The 26,767-nt window shown below is 51.3% G+C and overlaps 3 protein-coding genes across 6 annotated transcripts in view; all 3 read right to left on the reverse strand.

Annotated features, from left to right (window-relative positions):
• Positions 1 to 5,246: 5,246 nt before the first annotated feature.
• LOC307105176 (UL16-binding protein 3-like) overlaps positions 5,247 to 26,767 on the reverse strand; it is a 66,176-nt gene continuing 44,655 nt past the window's right edge. Inside the window, exon 6 of the mRNA XM_079780708.1 lies at positions 5,247 to 5,973. Within this exon, the coding sequence (XP_079636834.1) occupies positions 5,778 to 5,973 (196 nt within the window). The 3' untranslated portion in view covers positions 5,247 to 5,777. The remainder of the gene's footprint in view (positions 5,974 to 26,767) is intronic.
• LOC307105792 (UL16-binding protein 3-like) lies at positions 7,195 to 12,492 on the reverse strand. Of its 2 annotated transcripts, XM_079781672.1 has the most exons (5): positions 12,115 to 12,492; positions 10,011 to 10,265; positions 9,513 to 9,782; positions 8,788 to 8,886; positions 7,195 to 7,391 (listed from the first exon to the last, which is right to left on the reverse strand). In XM_079781672.1, exons 1-5 carry the CDS (start codon positions 12,212 to 12,214, stop codon positions 7,207 to 7,209), a joined length of 909 nt encoding a protein of 302 aa, XP_079637798.1. In that variant the 5' UTR covers positions 12,215 to 12,492; the 3' UTR covers positions 7,195 to 7,206. The 2 variants fall into 2 exon arrangements, with proteins under 2 accessions (XP_079637798.1, XP_079637799.1); XM_079781673.1 differs by lacking the exon at positions 8,788 to 8,886.
• Positions 15,231 to 23,467, reverse strand: LOC307105177 (UL16-binding protein 3-like). 3 transcript variants are annotated; one of them, XM_079780712.1, is made up of 6 exons: positions 23,103 to 23,467; positions 20,710 to 20,964; positions 20,213 to 20,338; positions 19,488 to 19,586; positions 17,873 to 18,095; positions 15,231 to 16,676 (listed from the first exon to the last, which is right to left on the reverse strand). In XM_079780712.1, exons 1-6 carry the CDS (start codon positions 23,200 to 23,202, stop codon positions 16,634 to 16,636), a joined length of 846 nt encoding a protein of 281 aa, XP_079636838.1. In that variant the 5' UTR covers positions 23,203 to 23,467; the 3' UTR covers positions 15,231 to 16,633. The 3 variants fall into 3 exon arrangements, with proteins under 3 accessions (XP_079636838.1, XP_079636837.1, XP_079636836.1); XM_079780711.1 differs by having other exon boundaries at positions 17,873 to 18,041; positions 20,213 to 20,482; XM_079780710.1 differs by having other exon boundaries at positions 20,213 to 20,482.

A 26,767-nucleotide genomic window follows, 5' to 3' on the forward strand; every position in this document is an offset into this window, starting at 1 on the left:
TGCGCTGAAAGCCCACACCACCAGCCCCTCACCCCCACCAACTCCCAACCAACCCTCTCTCCACGGAGCCTAGGAGACAGGGAAGGAGAAATGACCCCTTCACACCCCCGCCCTGCTGCTGGGAACCCAGGCCGCCCAGGCACCTCCCCTGGCTTGGGGACTCTCCCTTCCCGTCCCGCCCATGGCACAGCACCTTCCAGGCCGGTCCAGGCTCTGTGGTGGCCAAAGCATTGGCAGCTGAGCTGGCGGCCTCAGTACTCTGCCCCTTAATGTGGCCGGAGGGACAATGGTACCGCCCCAGCAGTCTGCTCTCCATGGTCAGAATATCAGACCTGCAGGTGGACCCTTTATAAGTGCTCCATACTTCCTGTGGTCACTGGAAAAGCAATGGGTCCCTTTTGTGAAACAGGGGGCAATACAGGCGGATGCTCAGTCATTGTCTGATCAATTGCATTACATTGAGGAACAGGAGCTGAGGGAGGGTCTCCTCACGTGTGGGTCTCACTATAAACATAACCACCCGTGGCAAACCATCCCCAACCTTCAGAAGAACCGCCCCTAATCTCCTGCTCCCAGGGTAATTCCATTTATCACATTTGATTGGGCAACAGAAGGTATTACACCTTGTAGAATAAATGTGATAAAAGAGCACAATCTACTCCCCGTGAGCACGTGAGGTGGGGAGCACACCGCATACACACACCCCTCCCCAAGTGCGGCAGTCTTACTGTGGACTCGGGTGTCAGGACACACAGGAGGAGACCATTTAGCCTGAGAAGGAAGACTTAAAGGCAGGAGACAGTTATGTTCAGCTCTGAAGCAGAACCAGCTCTTGGTGATGGGACAGGGGGTACCAGCCCGAGGAAGGAGCCAGAAGAGAAGCTTGTAGGCCAGATGGTGAGCACCAGTGGGTAGACCAAGGTGGCTATACACAAGACAATGGAGAACAGAAGATGACAGGCAGAGCCATGGGATAGGGTGGGTGTGTCAGAAACAAACTGTATCAGGAACACACACACACACACACACACACACACACACACACACACACTGCTTACAGGGTTGATCTCTCTCAGAAGAGCTGCAAGCCCTTCTCTCTGATTTGGCTACTTGGGAGCTCCTGGCTCACAGTCAGGGTCAGGTGCATACAGTGAGTTTGAGCACCTCCCACTCCAGGCCTGGGCTGACCATGCTGTGGAGGTGGAGGAGGGAGAAGCTGAGGAAGATTGGAGCACGGAAGGGTCAGCAGAAAATAAAGGAGGAGGACCTGATTTTATACAAAGAGAAGGATCTGAGGCAGAGGCAGGGCAGACAATTCTCCCCATCTCTCTTGCATTTATTGAGGTACCTCCCTTCATAGAGCATATTCTGAAAATTAAGTTTTTCCTAAATTCTCACTTTTAAAACCTGTTCCAGAATTTTTAAAACAAGAAAAATCTTTAAAAAGCATTCTGAATGCAGTAACAGAAAGTCTACTCCTGAGCTACTGGGCACTAAGCTGGGAATATCCTATCACTGCCACATTCTCTAGAGTGTATTTCCTAACCACCAGGCCTCTTATCACCCCAGCACAACCACCAAAGTAGATTTCACATCAATGCACTAGAGCAGTGGTTCCCCACCTTCTGTGGCCATGCCCCACCTAAGCACCTCTAAAACCCTGATGCCCCCTGTGACATATAATTCTTATTATCCAAAAACTGAACTCCTGTTCACATGGAGGAAGCACAAAAGGCCATTGACTTGCTCCAAACAAGCTTCCAAAAAACATGGCATCCATGAAAGAGAAAAATAAAAGAATGAAAACACAGTTGAAGAAGAAATCGCTAAGAAATTGTTTAAAATAATAACATGAAATTATATGAAAAATAGCAAATAAAGTTTCAAAACATATAATAGAGAACTGAAATTCATAAATATGTCATATTATATACTGTATATGAGGCCTCTAGAACCATGAGAAATGCAAAAAATTCACTGTTAATAACTCATTCTCCAATAGCCCCCCTTAAACATCAAATTGCCCCCCTGTGGGGTGTGTGCCCCACGTTGGGAACCACTGCACTAGAGTCACCGCATCCTTAGTCCCCAGCAAGTTTCACCAAGAATGTCCTCTACTCACCAGTGACACCAGCAAAAGGACCTGATGGGTTTAGGTAGTTCCCATCTCCTTGTTATGCTCAAGTTGTGATTTATAGGTGTTTCATTTGCTCCTTCCGTGCTTTGTATACTTTTTAAAACATGGGGAGAGATTTGTATTTAGATACCACTGTTCTTGTGGGACACCCAGATGCCATCATTAAGGTATTTTAAAGATTTCAATGTTTTCATTCAGCATCATGGGTGTTTCATTTTTAAGAGCGGCTTAGATTATTTCATCTGCCAGGTAGAGAGAAATAGAAATATTTTTACCTGCATTTTCAATAGATGTTCCTTTTTTAGATGTTTAACTGGTTGCTAATTTTTTGCTGTGACAAACAGTGCTACAATAAAATAAAATAAAAACACATATAGTATCCACATACTTTCTGGTCCATGTATGTAAGACTTGAACTGACTCAGATTGCCATGGACGGTGAGTATATAGTCCACTGTACTGGATATTGTTAAATTATATTTCACAGGGTTGATTCAATTCAGACTTCTAACAACCATGCAAGAGAATTCCTGTCACTGAATTTCCAGTCCAGTGGTTAGGGTTGACACTTCTATGGGTGTGTGAGGTGTGAGGATATCTATTGTACTTTTTATTTGTATTATCTGGATTATTTGTGAGGTTTCCAATCTTTTTAAAAATGTATTTTCCATCAGAGCACCCGCCGGCTCTCCCTCCTGCAGGCCGCTCTGGGTTTCGCCGCCGCCACAGGTCCCCCACCTCTGCCAGCGAAGGTTCTGGGCGCCGGGTAGGCGGGGTGCACCGGTGGGATGCAGCGGAAGAGGGGGTCCGGGGCGGGGGGGAACTTTACAGCAGTCATCCTTTTCAGGAAAAGAGGGGAAAAACAAAAGCCTCTCCCACCATCTTCTCCTCCCCACCCTTCACTGCAGTACACACAACGCAGGCTTCCCAGGGCCCCGCCACCCCACCCCCCAGCCTCGACCCCCCCCACCGCAGCCTGGGCGCAGCCAAGTCCAGCCTTCATTCATCAAGAGGCTTTTCGGAAAACGCAGTTGCCCTGGGGAGTTTAATCAGAGGCGGATTCCTGCCCCTGTCCCGGCGCGTCCACCGCCCCTGATCCCCGTCTCTCCCCGGATGAAGCGGTCTGCTGATAGGGTCCAGGTCTTTCCCCTCAGGTGTGTGTGTGTGTGTTTGGGGGAGTGGGGTGGGGCGCGTGCTGAAAATGTGATTCATTGGCCTCAACCACCGCCTTTCATTTTTTCTCCTGCTCTTGAGATTTCCAGTTGATATTCTTGCGGGTTGACAGTTGTGTGGAATTATGATTCATCTGCCGCCTCCACCGCCTTTCTGTTTTCCTCCTGCTCTTGAGATCTTCAGTTGATATTCCTGCAGTTGAGTTTTGTGAAGAAGTCTGAGGATCCATCTGCCAATTCTCCTCATTTATACCACTTCCCCACGCACCCCCAACTCCAGATCCGTGTGGGAGTTTCACAGCAGCTATCACCGGGAGTTCTGAAGACCGATGGGGTCTTTGCCTTACGCATTAGTTTTGTCTTCACAAAAAAGGAAACTTGACAGGGGATCATGCTGTCCTTAAAAATACAAGATCACGCAGGAAGTAGACTGATATGGACGATAATCAATAATAATGTACCTCATGATATAAAGATCCAAAAGGAAATGAAATAAAAAATTACCTGCATCTCATTCCAAGATGGAAACACCAGAATCAAATGATCTGCAAGACTGAAGACACCTCCTCATCCAAGAATGCAAAGCACATCCAATAAAATAGCCGGATTATATATATTTTTTTTTATTTTCCTTGGGCTCCTCACAACTTTCTCCTACATCTTTGAACAATTTGATGGGATCTAATTTATTAGTAGTTCTTTATATATCCTGGATGCTGATTCTGTTATGAGGGGATTAAAAAGCTTTGAGAAGTAGAGATGTTTCCACTCTAACCAGTTTGGCTCAGTGGATAGAGCATCAGCCTGTGGACTGAAGGGTCCTGGGTTCAATTCTGGTCAAGGGCTGCCGGGGTTCTTGTCCCAGCCGTACAAAGGGTTCAGGAATCTGGAGAAAGGAGCTGATGCATAGATTCAGAAGGAGTCCAAAGACGAAAGATAATTTTGAAAGGCATGGCGGGTCAGAGGAGCTTCAGCTAAAAGGAGCTGAAGACTACCCCTTGTCTAAGAAACCCCATGCTATTTATTAACACAATTTGTCCTAAGGCATGGTGGAGACATACACTTCAAATGGTAAGGTTCCAAAGGGTAGTTTTACAGAAGCATTCTCAGTTTGAGGAATAGCCTACAGCTGTTCAGGTGTTTGGCCAAAAGGAGGCAATAAAATGCCCTGAGCTGTCTGGCAACAAAGGATTATCCTATTCAGGTTTGGGGAAATGACCTATTCAGGTTTGGGGGAGATGCTTTTTAGCCATCCCAGATGATTCAGCCCTGCTGACATGCTAGAATTGGCTTCTGGCAAAGGTCATGTACCTTGGTTGTGGGCTCAACCCCCAGTGGGAAGAAGCTGATCAATGTTTCCCTCTCATCAATGTTTCTAACTCTCTATCTCCCTTCCTCTCTGTAAAAATGAGTAAAATATATTTTTTAAAAATAGAGATGAAAAAAAAATAGAGATGTTTCAGCCACTGAAGGAGGTGAGTCTGCAGAGACAGAATCATAGGAAAGTTACTGTGTGGGTGGAGTGTGCGCTAATATCAGAAAAATCCTCATACCTTAGGATCCATATGATTTTTTTATTCCATGGCATGACTAAGATGGTAAATTCTGTTTCCATAATAATTTATTAGAATCCCTGGTTTTATTTAATGCATGATTTGGACAAACAATAATCACCTGAAATACTGTGTGTTATGAAACAAAATTCCTAAGTAATTGTATTTTTATAGTATTATTTTATAGAGATATATAAATTTAAATAGCATTACATAGTTTAAAACTTTACATAGTTTAAAACTTTCTAAAGGTAACCATCATAAACATTATTTTCTTTTTTATTTTTTTTTAGAAGGAATTATTTTTTTATTAAGGTATTATATGTGGACATATCTTACCATTGCCCCCCCCCCCCCACCCTTAAATATTATTTTCCCCTTTAAAAGATGGTGAGGCCCTGGCTGATTTGACTCAATGTTTAGAGCATCAGCTCAAAAGTAGGTCAAGGGCACATACCTCCCTTTGCAGGTCCTCTGGCCCCCATAGGGCTACATGCAGGAGGCAACCAACTGATGTGTCTCATATCATGTTTCTCTCTCTCTCTGTCTCTCCTCTTCCTACCTCCCTTCCACTCTCTCTAAAATCAATGGAAAAATATCTGTGGGTGAGGCTTTTGAAATTAATTAATCAAATAATAAATAAAATACAAATAAAAGGTGGTGAGGTTCGACAAGGACATAGAAAGAAATGCTGAGGCTCTGAAGTCTCACAGGGCATCTTGTTCATTTGCTACAACAAGATCCTGATGCAGAGATCTATCTCATTTTCCACAACCAAAGGAGAGACTGGGAAATATTGTCTCTGGTTAGATTTCTTTTTCAAGCAGTTGGAGAAGTAAATGCAAGAATTATAACAATTGGCACCAAGAGAAAATGGAACCAAATGTTGAAAAATGTGCAGAGTTGCCAAACTTCTCATGGAATAAAGGACATGAACATGGCATCTGCTGTATCCTCACGACCTTCTGCAAGTCTCTGCATTTGCTGTAATGACTGCAGCTCCCGGAAGCCAACAGGTGAACAGCTGGAGGTGGAAAGGCAGCCAACCAGCAGGGATGAGTGTTGAACTAGACCACACTCCCAGGAGCTTTTGAGCAGCATCTTCTGCCATCTGAAAAGAAGCACATGTTTGTCCCAGGGGCTGAGAAAATCCTGGGCCAGTTCCCCTGGAGCTACCTACCCCAAACCCTTCCTTCTCAGAGCCCCACCTTCACTGAGAGTTATATATTTCCCATTAGTTCTCACCACCACCCTGGGTCCTACAGCTTGTACCCATATCCTAACACCTTTACCACAAAGCAAGTCAGATCTAAAGACAGGTGGGGCTCAGGACTCAAGGAGCAAATGAACTGTTATGCTCCTTCTACTGACGTTTTGATTCTAAAAAATCCCAGAGGAGCCTTGTCCAAAGAGAGAGGCCTGCATCCTGGTTCCTCTACCTCTGGGGACGGTTGCACAAAGATCCATCTTTGCCCTGCTCTCCTCACCCTGGTAACAGCTCACTGCTCTGAGAGTGAGAGTCCCTGCCCTGCCCCATGGATTCCTGCTCCAGTCACCTGTGAACATCCAACTCCACCAGCAGCTCACCTATCCCTGGAGTCACCTCTGCTCAAGGCAGGGGACGCTCAGTGGCTCAGGATTTGGAGTGTGGGGGAAGCTGGCTGCCAGGTGATTGAATCAGAGCTCACCCAGGATTCCCAGGGGGTTCCAGGAAAAAATGGCTTCCATCTAACTTGTCCTGTACTGTTGGCCATCTGTCTTACCTGATGTCTCCAAAGCCTCTTTCTGGGAAGGTAGATGTGAATTCCAGCATTTTGAATTGGGACTACAAGGCCTTCCACCCCTTCCTGGCATTACACCTGGGCTCCTCTCCTCTTAGCCCCCTGGATACTCCCTTCCCCTGGATATATCACATGGAGCCACCATGCTGCTCTCACCTGAATGGGAGTACTGCCCATGCCCTGTGTGCCTGCTGTTCCCACACCACCCACACTGGCCCCAAACACACTCTCCCAAACAGAGAATGTGAGTGAGGACTGAAATCACTAAACCTCTTTAGCATCTACAGGGGTTAAGCCTTGGTATGGGACCCTCCTTTTCCCACTGCTTTGACAGAAGATAGCAGAACTCAGAGCTGAGCTTGTCCAAGTTATTGCTATCAAGCCATATTACATGTTAGCTCCCTAGTCTAATTTTCACAAAGAGAAGGTTCTGTGAGGGGGCAGGGACAGGCTGGGAATTCACCTTTCCCTGTCCACATTCCAGGCCATCTGCCCCTCATTTCCCACTCAATTCTGCCCTCTTTACCTTTTTCTGTAAATGTAACGGATGATGCAAACGATGATCAGATGATGAAAATCATAAATACAATGAGAATGATGGCCCAGGTCTCCAACTGGTCTGTGTTCTTGGTTGGTGCAGCTGAGGCTATGGGAGGTGTGGTTGTGGCTGGGGCTGGGACTGTGGTTGGTGCAGCTGAGGCTATGGTAGGTGTGCTTGTGGCTGGGGCTGGGACTGTGATTGGTGCAGCTGCAATGAAAACACAAGAGTGACAGCCAATGCAGTACTCAGTTCTGAGAGACACCTCCTCAGCTCCTGGTGTCCCAGGTAATCCTATGTTGCAGACAGTTTCTACCAATTCAGTGAGGCAGCCACTGTGACAGATCCTGGGGTTGGAACAAAGAATGGAGATGGGCCCTGTCTCAAAGGGACTCATAGAGCTAATGGGGGAAGCAAGGGTTTAATATACCCAGTCACTCATGTGACAGGACAGGAGGTGACACGTGAGGAAGATGATGCAGAACGCCTCTAGAGTTGATTTGAGGTGGTACTGAAGGATTTCCAGAAATAGACCAGGTGAGGTGAAGAAGAACAGTGATGCTACAAAGAGGGAACAGTGAAAGGAAAAGGTCTGGAACAGAATGATGCCCTCATATTTGGGGTCAGCAAGAAACCCTCAGTGAGTGGTCCAAGGTTATTCACAGCAAGAAAGAGACGTGAGGAAGTGAGGAACTAAAGGAGAGATCACAGAACATATTTATGAGCATTATTCTCAATAAAAAAAAACAAACACTGTGGATGGACAACTTTCTTAAACCCCACACAACACACAGACAGTGTCAATATAATTTCCTCTCTGCACAGTTACCTTTTCTGTCCAGAACTTCACCCTGGGTTCCTGAAACTTGTTGAAGCCAGTTCACACAATCTCCAGTTGAGGTCATGACATGAGGAGGAGGCTGGCTGCCAGGTGACTGCACCAGGGCTCAGCCAGGAATCCCAAGGATTCACTGAGAACTGGCCTCCTTATAACCTTACTCTTGTCTCCCTACACAGTCCTTACTGTTTGCCTCCCTCCTTTCTGGCTCTTTAGAAGCCACTTTCTGAGAAGGCCGATGTGAACTCCAGCCTTTTGAGTTGGGTCTGCAAGGCCTTCCACCCCTCCCGGCATTAACCCCGGGCCCCTCTCCTCTCAGCCCCCTGGATACTCCCTTCCCCTGGACACATCACATGCAGCCAGCATGCTGCTCTCACCTGAAAGTGAGTACTGCCCATGCCCTGTGTGCCTCTGTCCCCACACCACCCACACAGGCCCCAAACACCCTTTCCAAACAGAGAATCTGAGTCAGAACTGAATTCGCTAAACCCCTTCAGCATCCACAGGCCTTAAGCTTGGTCTGGGCCCTTCCCTGTCCCACCGGCATTAACAGTGAGGAGATGCCCAACTCAGGGCTGAGCTTGTCCAAGTAATGGCTATGAAGTGATAATACGTGTTGGTCTCTTGGGCTAATTTCCAGGAGGAGAAGTTTCATTGAGGTCGCAGTGGTCGGGCTGGGAATTCACCTTTCCATAACCTCATTGCAGGCCATCTGCCCCTCACTCCCCACTCAATCTGCCCTTAGTAACTGTAATTGCAAGGACCCACCTAGGTTGCCAAATATGGTTGTCACAGGGTAGCTCCAGGCAATGGGTGTGTTGGTGGTGTCCTTGGACGGGACTGTGGCTGAGGCAGTGGGTGATGCAGCTGCAATGAAACACAAGAGTGACATCTGTGCAGAACCCAATTCTGAGAAGACGCCTCCTCAGCCCCTGCAGTCCCAGGTAATCCTGTTATGCAGACAGTTTCTACCCTCTACGTGTGACAGCAATAGTGACAGATCCTGGGGTGGGAGCAACAACAGGAGATAGGCCCTGCCCCCTTGGGTCTACAAAGCTAATGAGGGAAGCAAGGGTTACAATGTACCCAGTCACTCCTGCTGTGACCAAAGAGGAGGACACTCACGAGGAAGGTGGGAGAGAAGTCCTCCCAGGAGCTGATTTGAAGCGGTATTGAAGGATTTCCAGAAATAGGCCAGGTGAGATGAAGAAGAAAAGTGATGCCCAGAAGCGGGAACAGTAAAGAAGAGGTCTGAAAACAGACTCCTGAGGAGATGAGAAGGGAAAGGAGAGATGGTAGAACACACCCATGGCCATTACTCTCCCAAGAAAGAACTCACTGCAAATTAGTCACTTTTCAAACACACTCACATCCATTCACACACACGCTTACACGCTGAGACACACATATGCACACACTCACACACCACATTCACACAAGCGTAGATCTAGCTTATCTCAAGAGAACAGCACCATCCCTGTCTGCCCTGTTACCTGTCTCCGGCTCTTTCTTCCGGTGCACCCAGCACTGATGCAATAAGTTACAGTCTCCACTTAGGGTCATTTTGAAGAACTTGGTCAAATCCTCATTATTCTCCCACTTCTTTTTCAGCCGTTCACCTACGGAATTATCCGCTCTATATTCTGCTGTCTTATTGTCAAAGGTAAGGAACCTCTGTCCATCCAAGAAAAACTCCAAGAATCCACAGGTGCCTTCATCGGCTTTGCCCTGGCACGTCATCCTGACCTGCAGGGTGAAAGGAGCTGCCCCGCAGTCCCCAGGGGAAAGACATCAGCCTCTGGTCCTGACAAATGCTGTGCCCCACCCGGTGTCCACCTCTGCTGAACACTTCTAACCCTGCCCTGCTCCCCCTCACCTTCCTGCTGGGCTACGTGGGAAGGCCCAACATCCAGTTTTCTCTTTAAATGAATACAATCCATACAGCTAGCTCCACAATCTGCTCACTTCTGACCTTGGTTTTTCAAACTTACCTCCATCTGCGTATTTCTCCTGTTTAATGTCAGGCAGTAATGTTTTTAATTCCTTTCCAATGTCTCTCAGGGTACCTAACTCATGTTTACAGGAATCCATGGCCTTTCCCGCCTCTCTCAGGAGATTCATGGATATGTCCTTATTGATGCCACAGTCATATGAAAGATACTTCTCTTCATCCATCTTTCCTTGGACCTTGCACCATGGATGTTCATGATAAGAAATGTTGAAATCATAGTGAGGAGAGTGAGAATCTGGGAAGGAAAAATGCTGCTGAGACTGGGGTTGGAAGAAAAAGACCCAAAACACCACGCCCCCATCTCTGTGACAGCAAGACAATCCCCATGATGGCTGGGCTGGCAGAGCAAGGCCTGACCCTGCCCAGTGCCCCCCTTCACCAGGGGAAGTTGGGGCCCCTCCCTTGCTTGAGGAGGGCCAGGAGGCCTCTGCCTGCCAGGAAACCACACATCTCCAGATACGTCCTCCCCGCGGCCACCAGGCCAATACTCATCATCAGCCCATAACCAATGCAGGGACATGCCAGGTGGCTGGGAGGATAGCTCTCGATGCCCGAGGATTGTCAGAAACCAGCCCAGTACCCTCCAGGGACATGGAGAGCATGGAGGGGCTGCTGCTGGGGAAGCTGGGTGGCAGGTGGGGGATGTGGATAGATCCCAAGGTTGGAGACTGAGAGTTTACAATTATGGGTCATGGGATTTTGCATGGCCCAGGGAGGTAGCGCTAACCTGCTGCTAGGATAGATCTTGCAAGCTTGGGAGAAGGCAGGGCTACAATGCGGGGAACAGTAAAGCCAGAACTTCTGAGGCACATAGGGGAGGAAGGGACCAGCTGGCTCACAGAATGAATATGCCAGGGGGAGATCATACGAAAAGGCAGAAAAGTCTCCAATCAACCTGCTCCCTGGGAAAGCCTAAAGCTAAACTCTTGTTTACCAAGCTGATGAGGAAAGCCTGGATGAGAAGAAAACCAGAATTCTCCAAAAGCTCACTGATGACTTTAGCTGAAGGTCAGGAATGTGGTTGGAGTCTATAGTCCCCAAAATGGCTTCCAGTATAATGGGGATGGACAATGACAACATAATAAATCACAGGTAGAGGTGCTCTGTGTTAGGAACATCCCAGGGTCATGCTTTGGGAAAATGAGCTGCTCTCCCTCCTGCTTCAGGAGCTGAGACTATGGCTGGTGTGTCCTCAGGCAACAGGTATAAAGCGCCACTTAGCGGAGGGGTGATTAGGCTCACATCACAGATAAAAAGGTGTTGGAAGCACTGGTTTGGGGACCCCTGAGAATTGGGTAATAAACCTGGGTGCTCTGGGGAGGGGAGCAGTGGCTCCCAGGGAACAGGAGTGGGACAGGCTGGGTGGTGCAGAGGGGCGGGAGGTAGAACCTGCAGAGCAGGGCTCCAGAGAAGAGGCCGGTGACGTCAGCCGCGCTGTGACGTCACAATCCCTCCTGGAACCGCGGGCAGAGCGCGCGGGAAGTTCAGAGGCGGACTGGGTGGGGATGCAGGGCTTGGGTCAAAGTGCCCGGAGAAGGGTGGGCTCCTGTCTGTGGGTCCCGACTCTGAGAAACGCCGGGGTCCTGGGCCAGGGTCCCGGTTCCCCAGAAGCAGGACTGGAGCGCGGGAGAGCGGACTGGGACCCGCAGGCCGCCTTCCTCCTCTGCTCCCGGAGCCGCCCCGCAGCGCCTTCCCGCGGCCTCCCTGTGGGTCCCCGCCTGGCCGCAAGGCAACCCGCTGCCCGGACGCCGAGGTGGGAGTGAGCCCGGGGAGGGCACTGCGGAGGGAAGGTTCTGGACCTGCCATGGGCCCGGCCCGCGAGGTTAAAGCCTCGGCTTCCTCCCTCCCCGCCCGCTCCCCGTGCCCCCCCATCCGCTCCCTCCCCGCCCGCTCCCCGCGCTCCCCATCCGCGCCCTCCCCGCCCGCTCCCCGCGCCCCCCGCGCCCTCCCCGCCCGCTCCCCTCGCCCCCCGCGCCCTCCCCGCCCGCTCCCCGCGCCCCCCGCGCCCTCCCCGCCCGCTCCCCGCGCCCCCGCTCCCTCCCCGCCCGCTCCCCGCGCCCCCGCTGAGATTACTGGGGACTCACCTCCGCGCCCACAGGCGCTGGGCGCTGCCCACACACAGGCAGACAGCACCGCGAGCAGCAGGAGGAGGAGGCTGAACTTGGAGCCCGGGGTCCTCGCCATGGCGAGCAGCAGCGGTCGGTGCGCTCAGCTCCGGACAGGCGGGCGGCCGGGTGGGGGAAGGGAGGCCGTGCGGCGTGGGAACCGCAGGCGGCCGGCGGCTCCGGGCTTGCGGGCGGCGGCGGCGTGAGCGCAGAGGCCGGGAAGGGTGTCCCAGGCCGAGGCCGTTCGACCCCCGCCCTTTTCCGGGGTGGTCGCTTTCCTGACAAGCAGAGGGGGACAGGAGGCGCCCGCGAAAAAGTGCCGACGGGGAATGAGCGCAGGTGGAAAGCCAGCCGACGTCTGGGTCTTGTCCTTCCCGCCACCTACCGGCGGCCCGCGACACTTTTCCTCCCGCCAATCAGAGCTGCGCGGCCTGGCCCCGCCCACCCCCCTTCCTCCTTCCCCTGCGTTCAGGCTGCTGCCCCGCCGCGCCCTGCCACTCCTCCCGCAACTCCAATGCAGAGCAGCCTCTCTGGACTCACGGACACCCACGCTCAGTCCACTTCCTACCCCCGCCCTGCCCACCTGCAGCCAAGGAGAGGGGAAGGGAGATGCCTCCTTAATACCGAGCCTGACTGATGGCACCCACAAAACCACCCACACCCCACACTCTCCCAACACACTTTCCCACCCCAGGACCCCTCCTTCCCTCCACCAGCCCACCTGTGGGGAGGCAGGAACAAGAGGTGCTATCAGGACAGGGGGTGCTGGGCAGGGTCTCCACCCACAGGCACCAACACACAACCCTCGCCCCTTCCCTGCTCCCACACTTGGCCACACACCGCAAACCCTCCACCATAACCATTTCTCTTCACCTGGAACTTCAAACCCAACTCTTCCAGGGATGACAGAACCTGCAACCCCGGGCACTCATTTCAGACACCTGCCCTCACCGGTCACTGCTCTTCTCCCCAGCTCAACCGGTTTTACCGCCCAATTCTTTGGGGTGCCAAACCCATATTTTCCACCTACTGAGGAGGCACAGCATATGAGGATCATGGATTTAGGCTCACGTCTGCTGATGGTCTCTATATACTAACAGATAGTGAACGTTATCATCTTCGCAGGCCTCATAGTGCCTGTCTCTGTATACACCACACCCCCCCACCGTCACGGTGCCATAGCAGCCAGAGCCCTCCTGCGAAGGAATGGGGACCAGATGTGGCCACCGCACCACTTTGTGGACCAACATTTAGAGTACGTAGCGTGTCACACATATGGGTGTCCCGTCCAATTTGTCCTCAGTGTGTGGAAGACCCAGAACTGATCACTGTCCAGCCTGTAGCTTCTGGGTAGAGTCAGAGTGAGAGAATGTGGATCGTGCAGCAATAGGCAACTGCTCCACCCCGTTCTGTGAGCCTGCAGGAGGTCATCGGTGCAACCTGAGGGTAGTGCTGGTGCACATTTCTGGTGTTGAGATCAGGGACATCTCTCTTTATATCTTACACTTGAGGGCCCACTGCACGAAATTCATGCACGGGTGGGGGGTGGGGAGCAGTCAGCCTGGCCTGTGCCCTCTCACATTCGGGGAACCTTCGGGGGATATCCGTCTGCCGGTTTAGACCCGATGGCCCATTCCCGCCTAAACTGGCAGTCAGATATCCCTCTCGCAATCCGGGAACTCTGGCTCCTAACTGCTCACCTGCCTGCCTTCCTGATCACCCCTAACCACAGGTGGCTGCCTGGCTTCCTCCCTCTCAGCCTTGGGCGGACAGGTGGCAGGCTGCCTGGGCCAGATCCCTCCCTCACAGCCACAGTGGCTCCCTGGATCCTGCGGCCTCCGTCCTCCCAGAGGAGCTGGAAGGTCCAGAAGGAAGGATGGAGGTCCCGAATGACTTCTGCTCTAGCTCGTTAGCATATTACCCTTTTATTATATGGATGTTTCCTGTGACCCTGCTCACCTCTATTCTCTGACTGCTGGGCCTAGCTGCCCTAATGACACAATGGACAACTCTGATGCCCCACAGCCAGAGCCTCATCTCTCCCAGGTCCCAGTACTTCACCAGGGGCCTCTTTAAATGTTGTGGGTCTCCTTGTGGCAAGAGACATAGCCTTGCTTCAGAACATTAGGGGTCTGTGTTGTGATCCAGTAGGAAGGCCATGAAGTTCCCTTAGCACCTTGTCCTACCACAGATACCTCTCAGATCATAGGCCTGAGCTGACCATGCTGTGGAGGTGGAGGAGGGAGAAGCTGATTAAGATTGGAGCATGGAAGGGTCAGCAGAAAATAAAGGAGGAGGACCTGACTTTATACAAAGGGAAGGATCTGAGGCAGAGGCAGGGCAGACAATTCTCCCCATCTCTCTTGCATTTATTGAGGTACCTCCCTTCATAGAGCATATTCTGAAAATTAAGTTTTTCCTAAATTCTCACTTTTAAAACCTGTTCCAGAATTTTTAAAACAAGAAAAATCTTTAAAAAGCATTCTGAATGCAGTAACAGAAAGTCTACTCCTGAGCTACTGAGCACTAAGCTGGGAATATCCTATCACTGCCACATTCTCTAGAGTGTATTTCCTAACCACCAGGCCTGTTATCACCCCAGCACAACCACCAAAGTAGATTTCACATCAATGCACTAGAGCAGTGGTTCCCCACCTTCTGTGGCCATGCCCCACCTAAGCACCTCTAAAACCCTGATGTCCCCTGTGACATATAATTCTTATTATTCAAAAAGTGAACTCCTATTCATGTGGAGGAAGCCTAAAAGGCCATTAACTTGCTCTAAACAAGCTTCCAAAGAGCATGGCATCCATGAAAGAGAAAAATAAAAGAAGGAAAAGACAGTTGAAGAATAAAGCACTAAGACATTGTTTAAAATAATAATAACATGAAATTATATGAAAAATAGCAAATAAAGTTTCAAAACATATAATAGAGAACTGAAATGCATAAATATGTCATAATATATTGTTTACTGTATATGAGGCCTCTAGAACCATAAGAAATGCAAAAAATTCACTGTCAATAACTCATGCTCCAATTGCCCCCCTTAAACATCAAATTGCCCCCCTGTGGGGTGTGTGCCCCACGTTGGGAACCACTGCACTAGAGTCACCGCATCCTTAGTCCCCAGCAAGTTTCACCAAGAATGTCCTCTACTCACCAGTGACACCAGCAAAAGGGTCTGATGGGTTTAGATAGTTCCCATCTCTTTGTTATGCTCAAGTTGTGATTTATAGGTGTTTCATTTACACCTTCCGTGCTTTGTATACTTTTTAAAATATGTGGAGAGATTTGTATTTAGATGCCACTGTTCTTGGGGGACACCCAGATGCCATCATTACTGTATTTTAAAGATTTCAATGTTTTCATTCAGCATCATGGGTGTTTCATTTTTAAGGGGGTTTAGATTATTTCATCTGTCAGCTAGAGAGAAATAAAAATATTTACCTGCATTTTCTTTTTTTTTTCTTTTTTTTTTCTTTTTTTTTATATTTTATTGATTTTTTTACAGAGAGGAAGGGAGAGGGATAGAAAGCTAGAAACATCGATGAGAGAGAATCATCGACCAGCTGCCTCCTGCACACCCCCTACCAGGGATGTGCCCGCAGCCAATGTACATGCCCTTGACCGGAATCGAACCTGGTACCTTTCAGTCCGCAGACCAACGCTCTATCCATTGAGCCAAACCGGTTTCGGCTTACCTGCATTTTCAATAGATTTTTCTTTTCTGGATATTTAACTGGTTGCTAATTTTTTGCTGTGACAAACAATGCTACAATGAAAAAAAACACATATGGTATCCACATACTTGATGGTCCATGTGTGTAAGCTGGAACTAACACTCAGATTGCCATGTATGGTGATATAGTCCACTGTACTGGATATTGTTATATTTCACAGGGTTGCTTCAATTCATACTTATAACAACCATGCAAGAGAATTCCTGTTATTGAATTTCCTGTCCAGTGGTTAGAGTTGACATATTTTAAAATATCTGACACTTTTATGGGTGTGTGAGAGTATCTATTGTACTTTTTATTTGTACTATCTGGATTATTTGTGAGATTTCCAATCTTTTCAAAATTGATAGCTACTGCACTAGACCAGGACATAGAAACCCTGAGGCTCTGAAGTCTCACACGGCATCTTGCTCATTTGCTACAACAAGATCCTGATGCAGAGATCTATCTCATTTTCCACAACCAAAGGAGAGACTGGGAAATATTGTCGCTGGTTAGATTTCTTCTTTAAGCAGTTGGAGAACTAAATGCAAGAATTATAACAATTGGCACCAAGAGAAAATAGAACCAAATGTTGAAAAATGTGCAGAGTTGCCAAACCTCCCATGGAATAAAGAACATGAGCATGGCATCTGCTGTATCCTCACGACCTTCTGCAAGTCTCTGCATTTGCTGTAAGGACTGCAGCTCCCGGAAGCCAACAGGTGAACAGCTGGAGATGGAAAGGCAGCCAACCAGCAGGGACGAGTGTTGAACTAGACCACATTCCCAGAGCTTTTGAGCAGCATCTTCTGCCATCTGAAAAGAAGCACATGTTTGTCCCAGGGGCTGAGAAAATCCTGGGCCAGTTCCCCTGGGGCTACCTACCCCAAACTCTTCCACCTCAGAGCCCCACCCTCACTGAGAGTCATATACTTCCCATTAGTTCTCACCACCACCCTGGGTCCTACAGCTTGTACCCATATCCTAACACCTTTACCACAAAGCAAGTCAGATCTAAAGACAGGTGGAGCTCAAGACTCAAGGTGCAAATGAACTGTTATGCTCCTTCTACTGATGTTTTGATTCTAAAATAGCCCAGAGGAGCCTTGTCCAAAGAGAGAGGCCTGCATCCTGGTTCCACTACCTCTGGGGACCATTGTGGCAAAGATCCATCTTTGCCCTGCTCTCCTCACCCTGGTAACAGCTCACTGCTCTGAGAGTGAGAGTCCCTGCCCTGCCCCATGGATTCCTGCTCCAGTCACCTGTGAACATCCAACTCCACCAGCAGCTCACCTATCCCTGGAGTCACCTCTGCTCAAGGCAGGGGGCGCTCAGTGGCTCAGGATTTGGAGTGTGGGGGAAGCTGGCTGCCAGGTGATTGAATCAGAGCTCACCCAGGATTCCCAGGGGGTACCAGAAAAAAATGGCTTCCATCTAACTTGTCCTGCACTGTTGGCCATCTGTCTTACCTGATGTCTCTGAAGCCACTTTCTGGGAAGGTAGATGTGAATTCCAGCATTTTGAATTGGGACTACAAGGCCTTCCACCCCTTCCTGGCATTAGACCTGGGCTCCTCTCCTCTTAGCCCCCTGGATACTCCCTTCCCCTGGATATATCACATGGAGCCACCATGCTGCTCTCACCTGAATGGGAGTACTGCCCATGTCCTGTGTGCCTGCTGTTCCCACACCACCCACACTGGCCCCAAACACACTCTCCCAAACAGAGAATGCGAGTGAGGACTGAAACCACTAAACCTCTTTAGCATCTACAGGGGTTAAGCCTTGGTATGGGACCCTCCTTTTCCCACTGCTTTGACAGAAGATAGCAGAACTCAGAGCTGAGCTTGTCCAAGTTATTGCTATCAAGCCATATTACATGTTAGCTCCCTAGTCTAATTTTCACAAAGAGAAGGTTCAGTGAGGGGGCAGGACAGGCTGGAAATTCACCTTTCCCTGTCCACATTCCAGGCCATCTGCCCCTCATTTCCCACTCAATTCTGCCCTCTTTACCTTTTTCTGTAAATGTAACGGACGATGCAAACAATGATCGGGAAGATGACAATCATAAATACAATGAGAAAGATGGCCCAGGGCTCCAACTGGTCTGTGTTCTTGGTTGGTGCAGCTGAGGCTGTGGTAGGTGTGGTTGTGGCTGGGGCTGGGACTGTGATTGGTGCAGCTGAGGCTGTGGTAGGTGTGGTTGTGGCTGGGGCTGGGACTGTGATTGGTACATCTACAATGAAAACACAAGAGTGACATCCAATGCAGTACTCAGTTCTGAGAGACACCTCCTCAGCTCCTGATGTCTCAGGTAATCCTATGTTGCAGACAGTTTCTACCAATTCAGTGTGGCAGCCACTGTGACAGATCCTGGGGTTGGAACAAAGAATGGAGACGGGCCCTGTCTCAAAGGGACTCATAGAGCTAATGGGGGAAGAAAGGGTTTAATATACCCAGTCACTCATGTGACAGGACAGGAGGTGACACATGAGGAAGATGATGCAGAACGCCTCTAGAGTTGATTTGAGGTGGTACTGAAGGATTTCCAGAAATAGACCAGGTGAGATGAAGAAGAACAGTGATGCTACAAAGAGGGAACAGTGAAAGGAAAAGGTCTGGAACAGAATGATGCCCTCATATTTGGGGTCAGCAAGAAACCCTCAGTGAGTGGTCCAAGGTTATTCACAGCAAGAAAGAGACGTGAGGAAGTGAGGAACTAAAGGAGAGATCGCAGAACATATTTATGAGCATTATTCTCAATAAAAAAAACCACTGTGGATGGACAACTTTCTTAAACCCCACACAACACACAGACAGTGTCAATATAATTTCCTCTCTGCACAGTTACCTTTTCTGTCCAGAACTTCACCCTGGGTTCCTGAAACTTGTTGAAGCCAGTTCACACAGTCTCCAGTTGAGGTCATGACATGAGGAGGAGGCTGGCTGCCAGGTGACTGCACCAGGGCTCAGCCAGGAATCCCAAGGATTCACTGAGAACTGGCCTCCTTATAACCTTACTCTTGTCTCCCTACACAGTCCTTACTGTTTGCCTCCCTCCTTTCTGGCTCTTTAGAAGCCACTTTCTGAGAAGGCCGATGTGAACTCCAGCCTTTTGAGTTGGGTCTGCAAGGCCTTCCACCCCTCCCTGGCATTAACCCCAGGCCCTCTCCTCTCAGCCCCCTGGATACTCCCTTCCCCTGGACACATCACATGCAGCCAGCATGCTGCTCTCACCTGAATGCGCGTACTGCCCATGTCCTGTGTGCCTCTGTCCCCACACCACCCACACAGGCCCCAAACACTCTTCCAAACAGAGAAGTGGAGTCAGAACTGCAATCCCTAAACCCCTTCAGCATCCACAGGCCTTAAGCTTGGTCTGGGCCCTTCCCTGTCCCACCGGCATTAACAGTGAGGAGATGCCCAACTCAGGGCTGAGCTTGTCCAAGTAATGGCTATGAAGTGATAATACGTGTTAGTCTCTTGGGCTAATTTCCAGGAGGAGAAGTTTCATTGAGGTCGCAGTGGTCGGGCTGGGAATTCACCTTTCCATAACCTCATTGCAGGCCATCTGCCCCTCACTTCCCACTCAATCCTGCCCTTAGTAACTGTAATTGCAAGGACCCACCTAGGTTGCCAAATATGGTTGTCACAGGGTAGCTCCAGGCAATGGGTGTGTTGGTGGTGGCCTTGGACGGGACTGTGGCTGAGGCAGTGGGTGATGCAGCTGCAATGAAACACAAGAGTGACATCTGTGCAGAACCCAATTCTGAGAAGAAGCCTCCTCAGCCCCTGCAGTCCCAGGTAATCCTGTTATGCAGACAGTTTCTACCCTCTACATGTGACAGCAATAGTGACAGATCCTGGGGTGGGAGCAACAACAGGAGATAGGCCCTGCCCCCTTGGGTCTACAAAGCTAATGAGGGAAGCAAGGGTTACAATGTACCCAGTCACTCCTGCTGTGACCAAAGAGGAGGACATTCACGAGGAAGGTGGGAGAGAAGTCCTCCCAGGAGCTGATTTGAAGCGGTACTGAAGGATTTCCAGAAATAGGCCAGGTGAGATGAAGAAGAAAAGTGATGCCCAGAAGCGGGAACAGTAAAGAAGAGGTCTGAAAACAGACTCCTGAGGAGATGAGAAGGGAAAGGAGAGATGGTAGAACACACCCATAGCCATTACTCTCCCAAGAAAGAACTCACTGCAAATTAGTCACTTTTCAAACACACTCACATCCATTCACACACACGCTTACACGCTGAGACACACATACGCACACACTCACACACCACATTCACACAAGCATAGATCTAGCTTATCTCAAGAGAACAACACCATCCCTGTCTGCCCTGTTACCTGTCTCCGGCTCTTTCTTCCGGTCCACCCAGCACTGATGCAATAAGTTACAGTCTCCACTTAGGGTCATATTGAAGAACTTGGTCAATTCCTCATTATTCTCCCACTTCTTTTTCAGCTGTTCACCTACGGAATTATCCGCTCTATATTCTGCTGTCTTATTGTCAAAGGTCAGGAGCCTCTGTCCATCCAAGAAAAACTCCAAGAATCCACAGGTGCCTTCATCGGCTTTGCCCTGGCACATCATGCTGACCTGCAGTGTGAAAGGAGCTGCCCCGCAGTCCCCAGGGGAAAGACATCAGCCTCTGGTCGTGACAAATGCTGTGCCCCACCCGGTGTCCACCTCTGCTGAACACTTCTAACCCTGCCCTGCTCCCCCTCACCTTCCTGCTGGGCTACGTGGGAAGGACCAACATCCAGTTTTCTTTTTAAATGAATACAATCCATGTAGCTAGCCCCACAATCTGCTCACTTAGCCCTTGGTTTTTCAAACTTACCTCCACCTGAGTATTTCACCTGTTTAATGTCAGGCAGTAATGTTTTTAATTCCTTTCCAATGTCGCTCAGGGTACCTAACTCATGTTTACAGGAATCCATGGCCTTTCCCGCCTCTCTCAGGAGATTCATGGATATGACCTTATTGCTGCCACAGTCATATGAAAGATACTTCTCTTCATCCATCTTTCCTTGAACCATGCACCATGTATGTTCATGATAAGAAATGTTGAAATCATAGTGAGGAGAGTGAGAATCTGTGAAGGAAAAATGCTGCTGAGACTGGGGTTGGAAGAAAAAGACCCAAAACACCACTCCCCCATCTCTGTGACAGCAAGACAACCCCCATGATGGCTGGGCTGGCAGAGCAAGGCCTGACCCTGCCCAGTGCCCCCCTTCACCAGGGGAAGTTGGGGCCCCTCCCTTGCTTGAGGAGGGCCAGGAGGCCTCTGCCTGCCAGGAAACCACACATCTCCAGATACGTCCTCCCCGCGGCCACCAGGCCAATACACATCATCAGCCCATAACCAATGCAGGGACATGCCAGGTGGCTGGGAGGATAGCTCTCGATGCCCGAGGATTGTCAGAAACCAGCCCAGTACCCTGCAGGGACATGGAGAGCATGGAGGGGCTGCTGCTGGGGAAGCTGGGTGGCAGGTGGGGGATGTGGATAGATCCCAAGGTTGGAGACTGAGAGTTTACAATTATGGGTCATGGGATTTTGCATGGCCCAGGGAGGTAGGGCTAACCTGCTGCTAGGATAGATCTTGCAAGCTTGGGAGAAGGCATGGCTACAATGCGGGGAACAGAAAAGCCAGAACTTCTGAGGCACATAGGGGAGGAAGGGACCAGCTGGCTCACAGAATGAATATGTCAGGGGGAGATAATATGAAAAGGCAGAAAAGTGTCCAATCAACCTTCTCCCTGGGAAAGCCTAAAGCTAAACTCTTGTTTATCAAGCTGGTGAGGAAAGCCTGGATGAGAAGAGCACCAGAATTCTCCAAAAGCTCACTCATGACTTTAGCTGAAGGTCAGGAATGTGGTTGGAGTCTATAGTCCCCAAAATGGCTTCCAGTATAATGGGGATGGACAATGACAACATAATAAATCACAGGTAGAGGTGCTCTGTGTTAGGAACATCCCGGGGTCATGCTTTGGGGAAATGAGCTGCTGTCCCTCCTGCTCCAGGAGCTGAGACTATGGCTGGTGTGTCCTCAGGCAACAGGGATAAAGCGCCACTTAGCAGAGGGGTGATTAGGCTCACATCACAGATAAAAAGGTGTTGGAAGCACTGGTTTTGGGGGACCCTAAACAATTGGGTAATAAACCTGGGTGGGCTGGTGAGGGAAGCAGTGGCTCCCAGGGAACAGGAGTGGGACAGGCTGGCTGCTGCAGAGGGGCGGGAGGTAGAACCTGCAGAGCAGGGCTCCAGAGAGAAGAGGCCGGTGACGTCAGCCGCGCTGTGACGTCACAATCCCTCCTGGAACCGCGGGCAGAGCGCGCGGGAAGTTTAGAGGCGGACAGGGTGGGGATGCAGGGCTTGGGTCAAAGTGCCCGGAGAAGGGTGGGCTCCTGTCTGTGGGTCCCGACTCTGAGAAACGCCGGGGTCCTGGGCCAGGGTCCCGGTTCCCCAGAAGCAGGACTGGAGCGCGGGAGAGCGGACTGGGACCCGCAGGCCGCCTTCCTCCTCTGCTCCCGGAGCCGCCCCGCAGCGCCTTCCCGCGGCCTCCCTGTGGGTCCCCGCCTGGCCGCAAGGCAACCCGCTGCCCGGACGCCGAGGTGGGAGTGAGCCCGGGGAGGGCACTGCGGAGGGAAGGTCTGGACCTGCCATGGGCCCGGCCCGCGAGGTTAAAGCCTCGGCTTCCTCCCTCCCCGCCCGCTCCCCGCGCCCCCGCGCCCTCCCCGCCCGCTCCCCGTGCCCCCGCTCCCTCCCCGCCCGCTCCCCGTGCCCCCCGCTCCCTCCCCGCCCGCTCCCCGTGCCCCCCGCTCCCTCCCCGCCCGCTCCCCGTGCCCCCGCTCCCTCCCCGCCCGCTCCCCGTGCCCCCGCTCCCTCCCCGCCCGCTCCCCGTGCCCCCGCTCCCTCCCCGCCCGCTCCCCGCGCCCCCGCTCCCTCCCCGCCCGCTCCCAGCGCCCCCCCCCATCCGCGCCCTCCCCGCCCGCTCCCCGTGCTCCCCCATCCGCGCCCTCCCCGCCCGCTCCCCGTGCCCCCCGCTCCCTCCCCGCCCGCTCCCCGTGCCCCCCGCTCCCTCCCCGCCCGCTCCCCGTGCCCCCCCATCCGCTCCCTCCCCGCCCGCTCCCCGTGCCCCCCCATCCGCGCCCTCCCCGCCCGCTCCCCGCGCCCCCGCTCCCTCCCCGCCCGCTCCCCGCGCCCCCGCTGAGATTACTGGGGACTCACCTCCGCGCCCACAGGCGCTGGGCGCTGCCCACACACCCGCAGGCAGCACCGCGAGCAGCGGGAGGAGGAGGCTGAACTCGGAGCCCGGGGTCCTCGCCATGGCGAGCAGCAGCGGTCGGTGCGCTCAGCTCCGGACAGGCGGGCGGCCGGGTGGGGGAAGGGAGGCCGTGCGGCGTGGGAACCGCAGGCGGCCGGCGGCTCCGGGCTTGCGGGCGGCGGCGGCGTGAGCGCAGAGGCCGGGAAGGGTGTCCCAGGCCGAGGCCGTTCGGCCCCCGCCCTTTTCCGGGGTGGTCGCTTTCCTGACAAGCAGAGGGGGACAGGAGGCGCCCGCGAAAAAGTGCCGACAGGGAATGAGCGCAGGTGGAAAGCCAGCCGACGTCTGGGTCTTGTCCTTCCCGCCACCTACCGGCGGCCCGCGACACTTTTCCTCCCGCCAATCAGAGCTGCGCGGCCTGGCCCCGCCCACCCCCTTACCCCTCCCGCTGCGCAGGCTTCATCCCGCCGCGCCCTGCCACTCCTCCCGCAACTCCAACGCAGAGCAGCCTCTCTGGACTCACGGACACCCACGCTCAGTCCACTTCCTACCCCCGCCCTGCCCACCAGCAGCCAAGGAGAGGGGAAGGGAGATGTCTCCTTAATACCGAGCCTGACTGATGGCACCCACAAAACCACCCACACCCCACACTCTCCCAACACACTTTCCCACCCCAGGACCCCTCCTTCCCTCCACCAGCCCACCTGTGGGGAGGCAGGAACAAGAGGTGCTATCAGGACAGGGGGTGCTGGGCAGGGTCTCCACCCACAGGCACCAACACACAACCCTCGTCCCTTCCCTGCTCCCACACTTGGCCACACACAGCAAACCCCCCACCATAACCATTTCTCTTCACCTGGAACTTCAAACCCAACTCTTCCAGGGATACAGAACCTGCAACCCCGGGCACTCATTTCAGACACCTGCCCTCACCGGTCACTGCTCTTCTCCCCAGCTCAACCGGTTTTACCGCCCAATTCTTTGGGGTGCCAAACCCATATTTTCCACCTACTGAGGAGGCACAGCCTATGATGGTCATGGATTTAGGCTCACGTCTGCTGATGGTCTCTATATACTGACAGAGAGTGAACGTTATCATCTTCGCAGGCCTCATAGTGCCTGTCTCTGTATACACCACACCCCCCCACCGTCATGGTGCCATAGAGCCAGAGACCTCCTGCGAAGGAATGGGGACCAGATGTGGCCACCGCACCACTTTGTGGACCAACATTTAGAGTACGTAGCGTGTCACACATATGGGTGTCCCATCCAATTTGTCCTCAGTGTGTGGAAGACCCAGAACTGATCACTGTCCAGCCTGTAGCTTCTGGGTAGACTCAAAGAGAGAGAATGTGGATCGTGCAGCAATAGGCAACTGCTCCACCCCGTTCTGTGAGCCTGCAGGAGGTCATCGGTGCAACCTGAGGGTAGTGCTGGTGCACATTTCTGGTGTTGAGATCAGAGATACCTCTCTTTATATCTCACAGTAGAGGGCCCGCTGCACGAAATTCATGCACGGCTTTGGGGGAGAAGGGGGGGAATCAGCCTGGCCTGTGCCCTCTCACAATCCGGGAGCCTTAGGGGGAATTGCAACAGCTGATTTAGACCCGATGACCCATTCCCGCCTAAACTGGCAGTCAGATATCCCTCTCGCAATCCGGGAACTCTGGCTCCTAACTGCTCACCTGCCTGCCTGCCTGATCACCCCTAACCACTCTGCCTGCCTGATCACCCCTAACCACTCTCCCTGCCTTCCTGATCACCCCTAACCACAGGTGGCTGCCTGGCTTCCTCCCTCTCAGCCTTGGGTGGGCAGGTGGCAGGCTGCCTGGGCCAGATCCCTCCCTCACAGCCACAGTGGCTCCCTGGATCCTGCGGCCTCATTCCTCCCAGAGGAGCTGGAAGGTCCAGAAGGAAGGATGGAGGTCCCGAATGACTTCTGCTCTAGCTCGTTAGCATATTACCCTTTTATTATATGGATGTTCCCTGTGACCCTGCTCACCTCTATTCTCTGACTGCTGGGCCTAGCTGCCCTAATGACACTCACAGTGGACAACTTTGATGCCCCATAGCCAGAACCTCATCTCTCCCAGGTCCCAGGACTTCGCCAGGAGCCTCTTTAAATGCTGTGGGTCTCCTTGTGGCAAGAGACATAGCCTTGCTTCAGAACATTAGGGGTCTGAGTTGTGATCCACAGGTAGGAAGGCCATGAAGTCCCCTTAGCACCTTGTCCTACCACAGATACCTCTCAGATCATAGGCCTGGGCTGACCATGCTGTAAAGGTGGAGGAGGGAGAAGCTGAGGAAGATTGGAGCACGGAAGGGTCAGCAGAAAATAAAGGAGGAGGACCTGACTTTATACAAAGGGAAGGATCTGAGGCAGAGGCAGGGCAGACCATTCTCCCCATCTCTCTTGCATTTATTGAGGTACCTCCCTTCATAGAGCATATTCTGAAAATTAAGTTTTTCCTAAATTCTCACTTTTAAAACCTGTTCCAGAATTTTTAAAACAAGAAAAATCTTTAAAAAGCATTCTGAATGCACTAACAGGAAGTCTATTCCTGAGCTACTGGGCAGTAAGCTGTAAATATCCCATCACTGCCACATTCTCTAGAGCAGCGGTTCTCAACCTGTGGGTCGCGAACCCTTCGGGGGTCGAACGACCCTTTCACAGGGGTCGCCTAAGACATCCTGCATATATTTACAATACGATTCATAACAGTAGCAAAATTACAGTTATGAAGTAGCAACAAAAATAATTTTATGGTTGGGGGTCACCACCACATGAGGAACTGTATTAAAGGGTCGCGGCATTAGGAAGGTTGAGAAACACTGCTCTAGAGAATATTTCCTAAAAAACCAGGCCTGTTATCACCCCAGCACAACCACCAAAGTAGATTTTACATCAATGCACTAGAGCAGTGGTTCCCAACCTTCTGTGGCCATGCCCCACCTAAGCACCTCTAAAACCCTGATGCCCCCTGTGATATATAATTCTCATTATCCAAAAACTGAACTCCTATTCACGTAGAGGAAGCACAAAAGGCCATTGACTTGCTCCAAACAATCTTCCAAAGAACATGGCATCCATGAAAGAGAAACATAAAAGAAGGAAAAGACAGTTGAAGAAGAAAGCACTGAGAAATTATTTAAAATAATAATAACATGAAATTATAATAAAAATAGCAAATAAAGTTTCAAAACATATAATAGACAACTGAAATGCATAAATATGTCATAATATATTACATACTGTATATGAGGCCTCTAGAACCATAAGAAATGCAAAAAATTCACTGTCAATAACTCATGCTCCAATTGCCCCCCTTAAACATCAAATTGCCCCCCCCCGTGGGATGTGTGCCCCACGCTGGGAACCACTGCACTAGAGCCACCGCATCCTTAGTCCCCAGCAAGTTTCACCAAGAATGTCCTCTACTCACCAGTGACACCAGCAAAAGGGCCTGATGGGTTTAGATAGTTCCCATCTCCTTGTTATGCTCAATTTGTGATCTATAGGTGTTTCATTTGCTCCTTCCGTGCTTTGTATACTTTTTAAATATGTCGAGAGATTTGGATTTAGATGCCACTGTTCTTGGGGGACACCCAGATGCCATCATTAATGTATTTT

This window comes from Cnephaeus nilssonii (assembly GCF_951640355.1).
Source record: "Cnephaeus nilssonii genome assembly, chromosome: 9".
Lineage (NCBI taxonomy): Eukaryota > Metazoa > Chordata > Mammalia > Chiroptera > Vespertilionidae > Cnephaeus > Cnephaeus nilssonii.

Bases quoted from the DNA above. Each gene is read 5' to 3' on its own strand.
- LOC307105177 (XM_079780710.1), bottom strand. From the start codon at position 23,202: ATGGCGAGGACCCCGGGCTCCGAGTTCAGCCTCCTCCTCCCGCTGCTC. The intron at 20,483-20,709 runs GTAAGTTTGAAA...ACTGCGGGGCAG, and splicing joins GGTGAAATACTCAGGTGGAG to CTCCTTTCACACTGCAGGTC. The intron at 19,587-20,212 runs GTAACAGGGCAG...GTTTCATTGCAG, and splicing joins GAAGAAAGAGCCGGAGACAG to CTGCATCACCCACTGCCTCA.
- LOC307105792 (XM_079781672.1), bottom strand. From the start codon at position 12,214: ATGGCGAGGACCCCGGGCTCCAAGTTCAGCCTCCTCCTCCTGCTGCTC. The intron at 10,266-12,114 runs GTGAGTCCCCAG...TTTCCTTCCCAG, and splicing joins CAGCGCCTGTGGGCGCGGAG to ATTCTCACTCTCCTCACTAT. The intron at 8,887-9,512 runs GTAACAGGGCAG...GTTTCATTGCAG, and splicing joins GAAGAAAGAGCCGGAGACAG to CTGCATCACCCACTGCCTCA.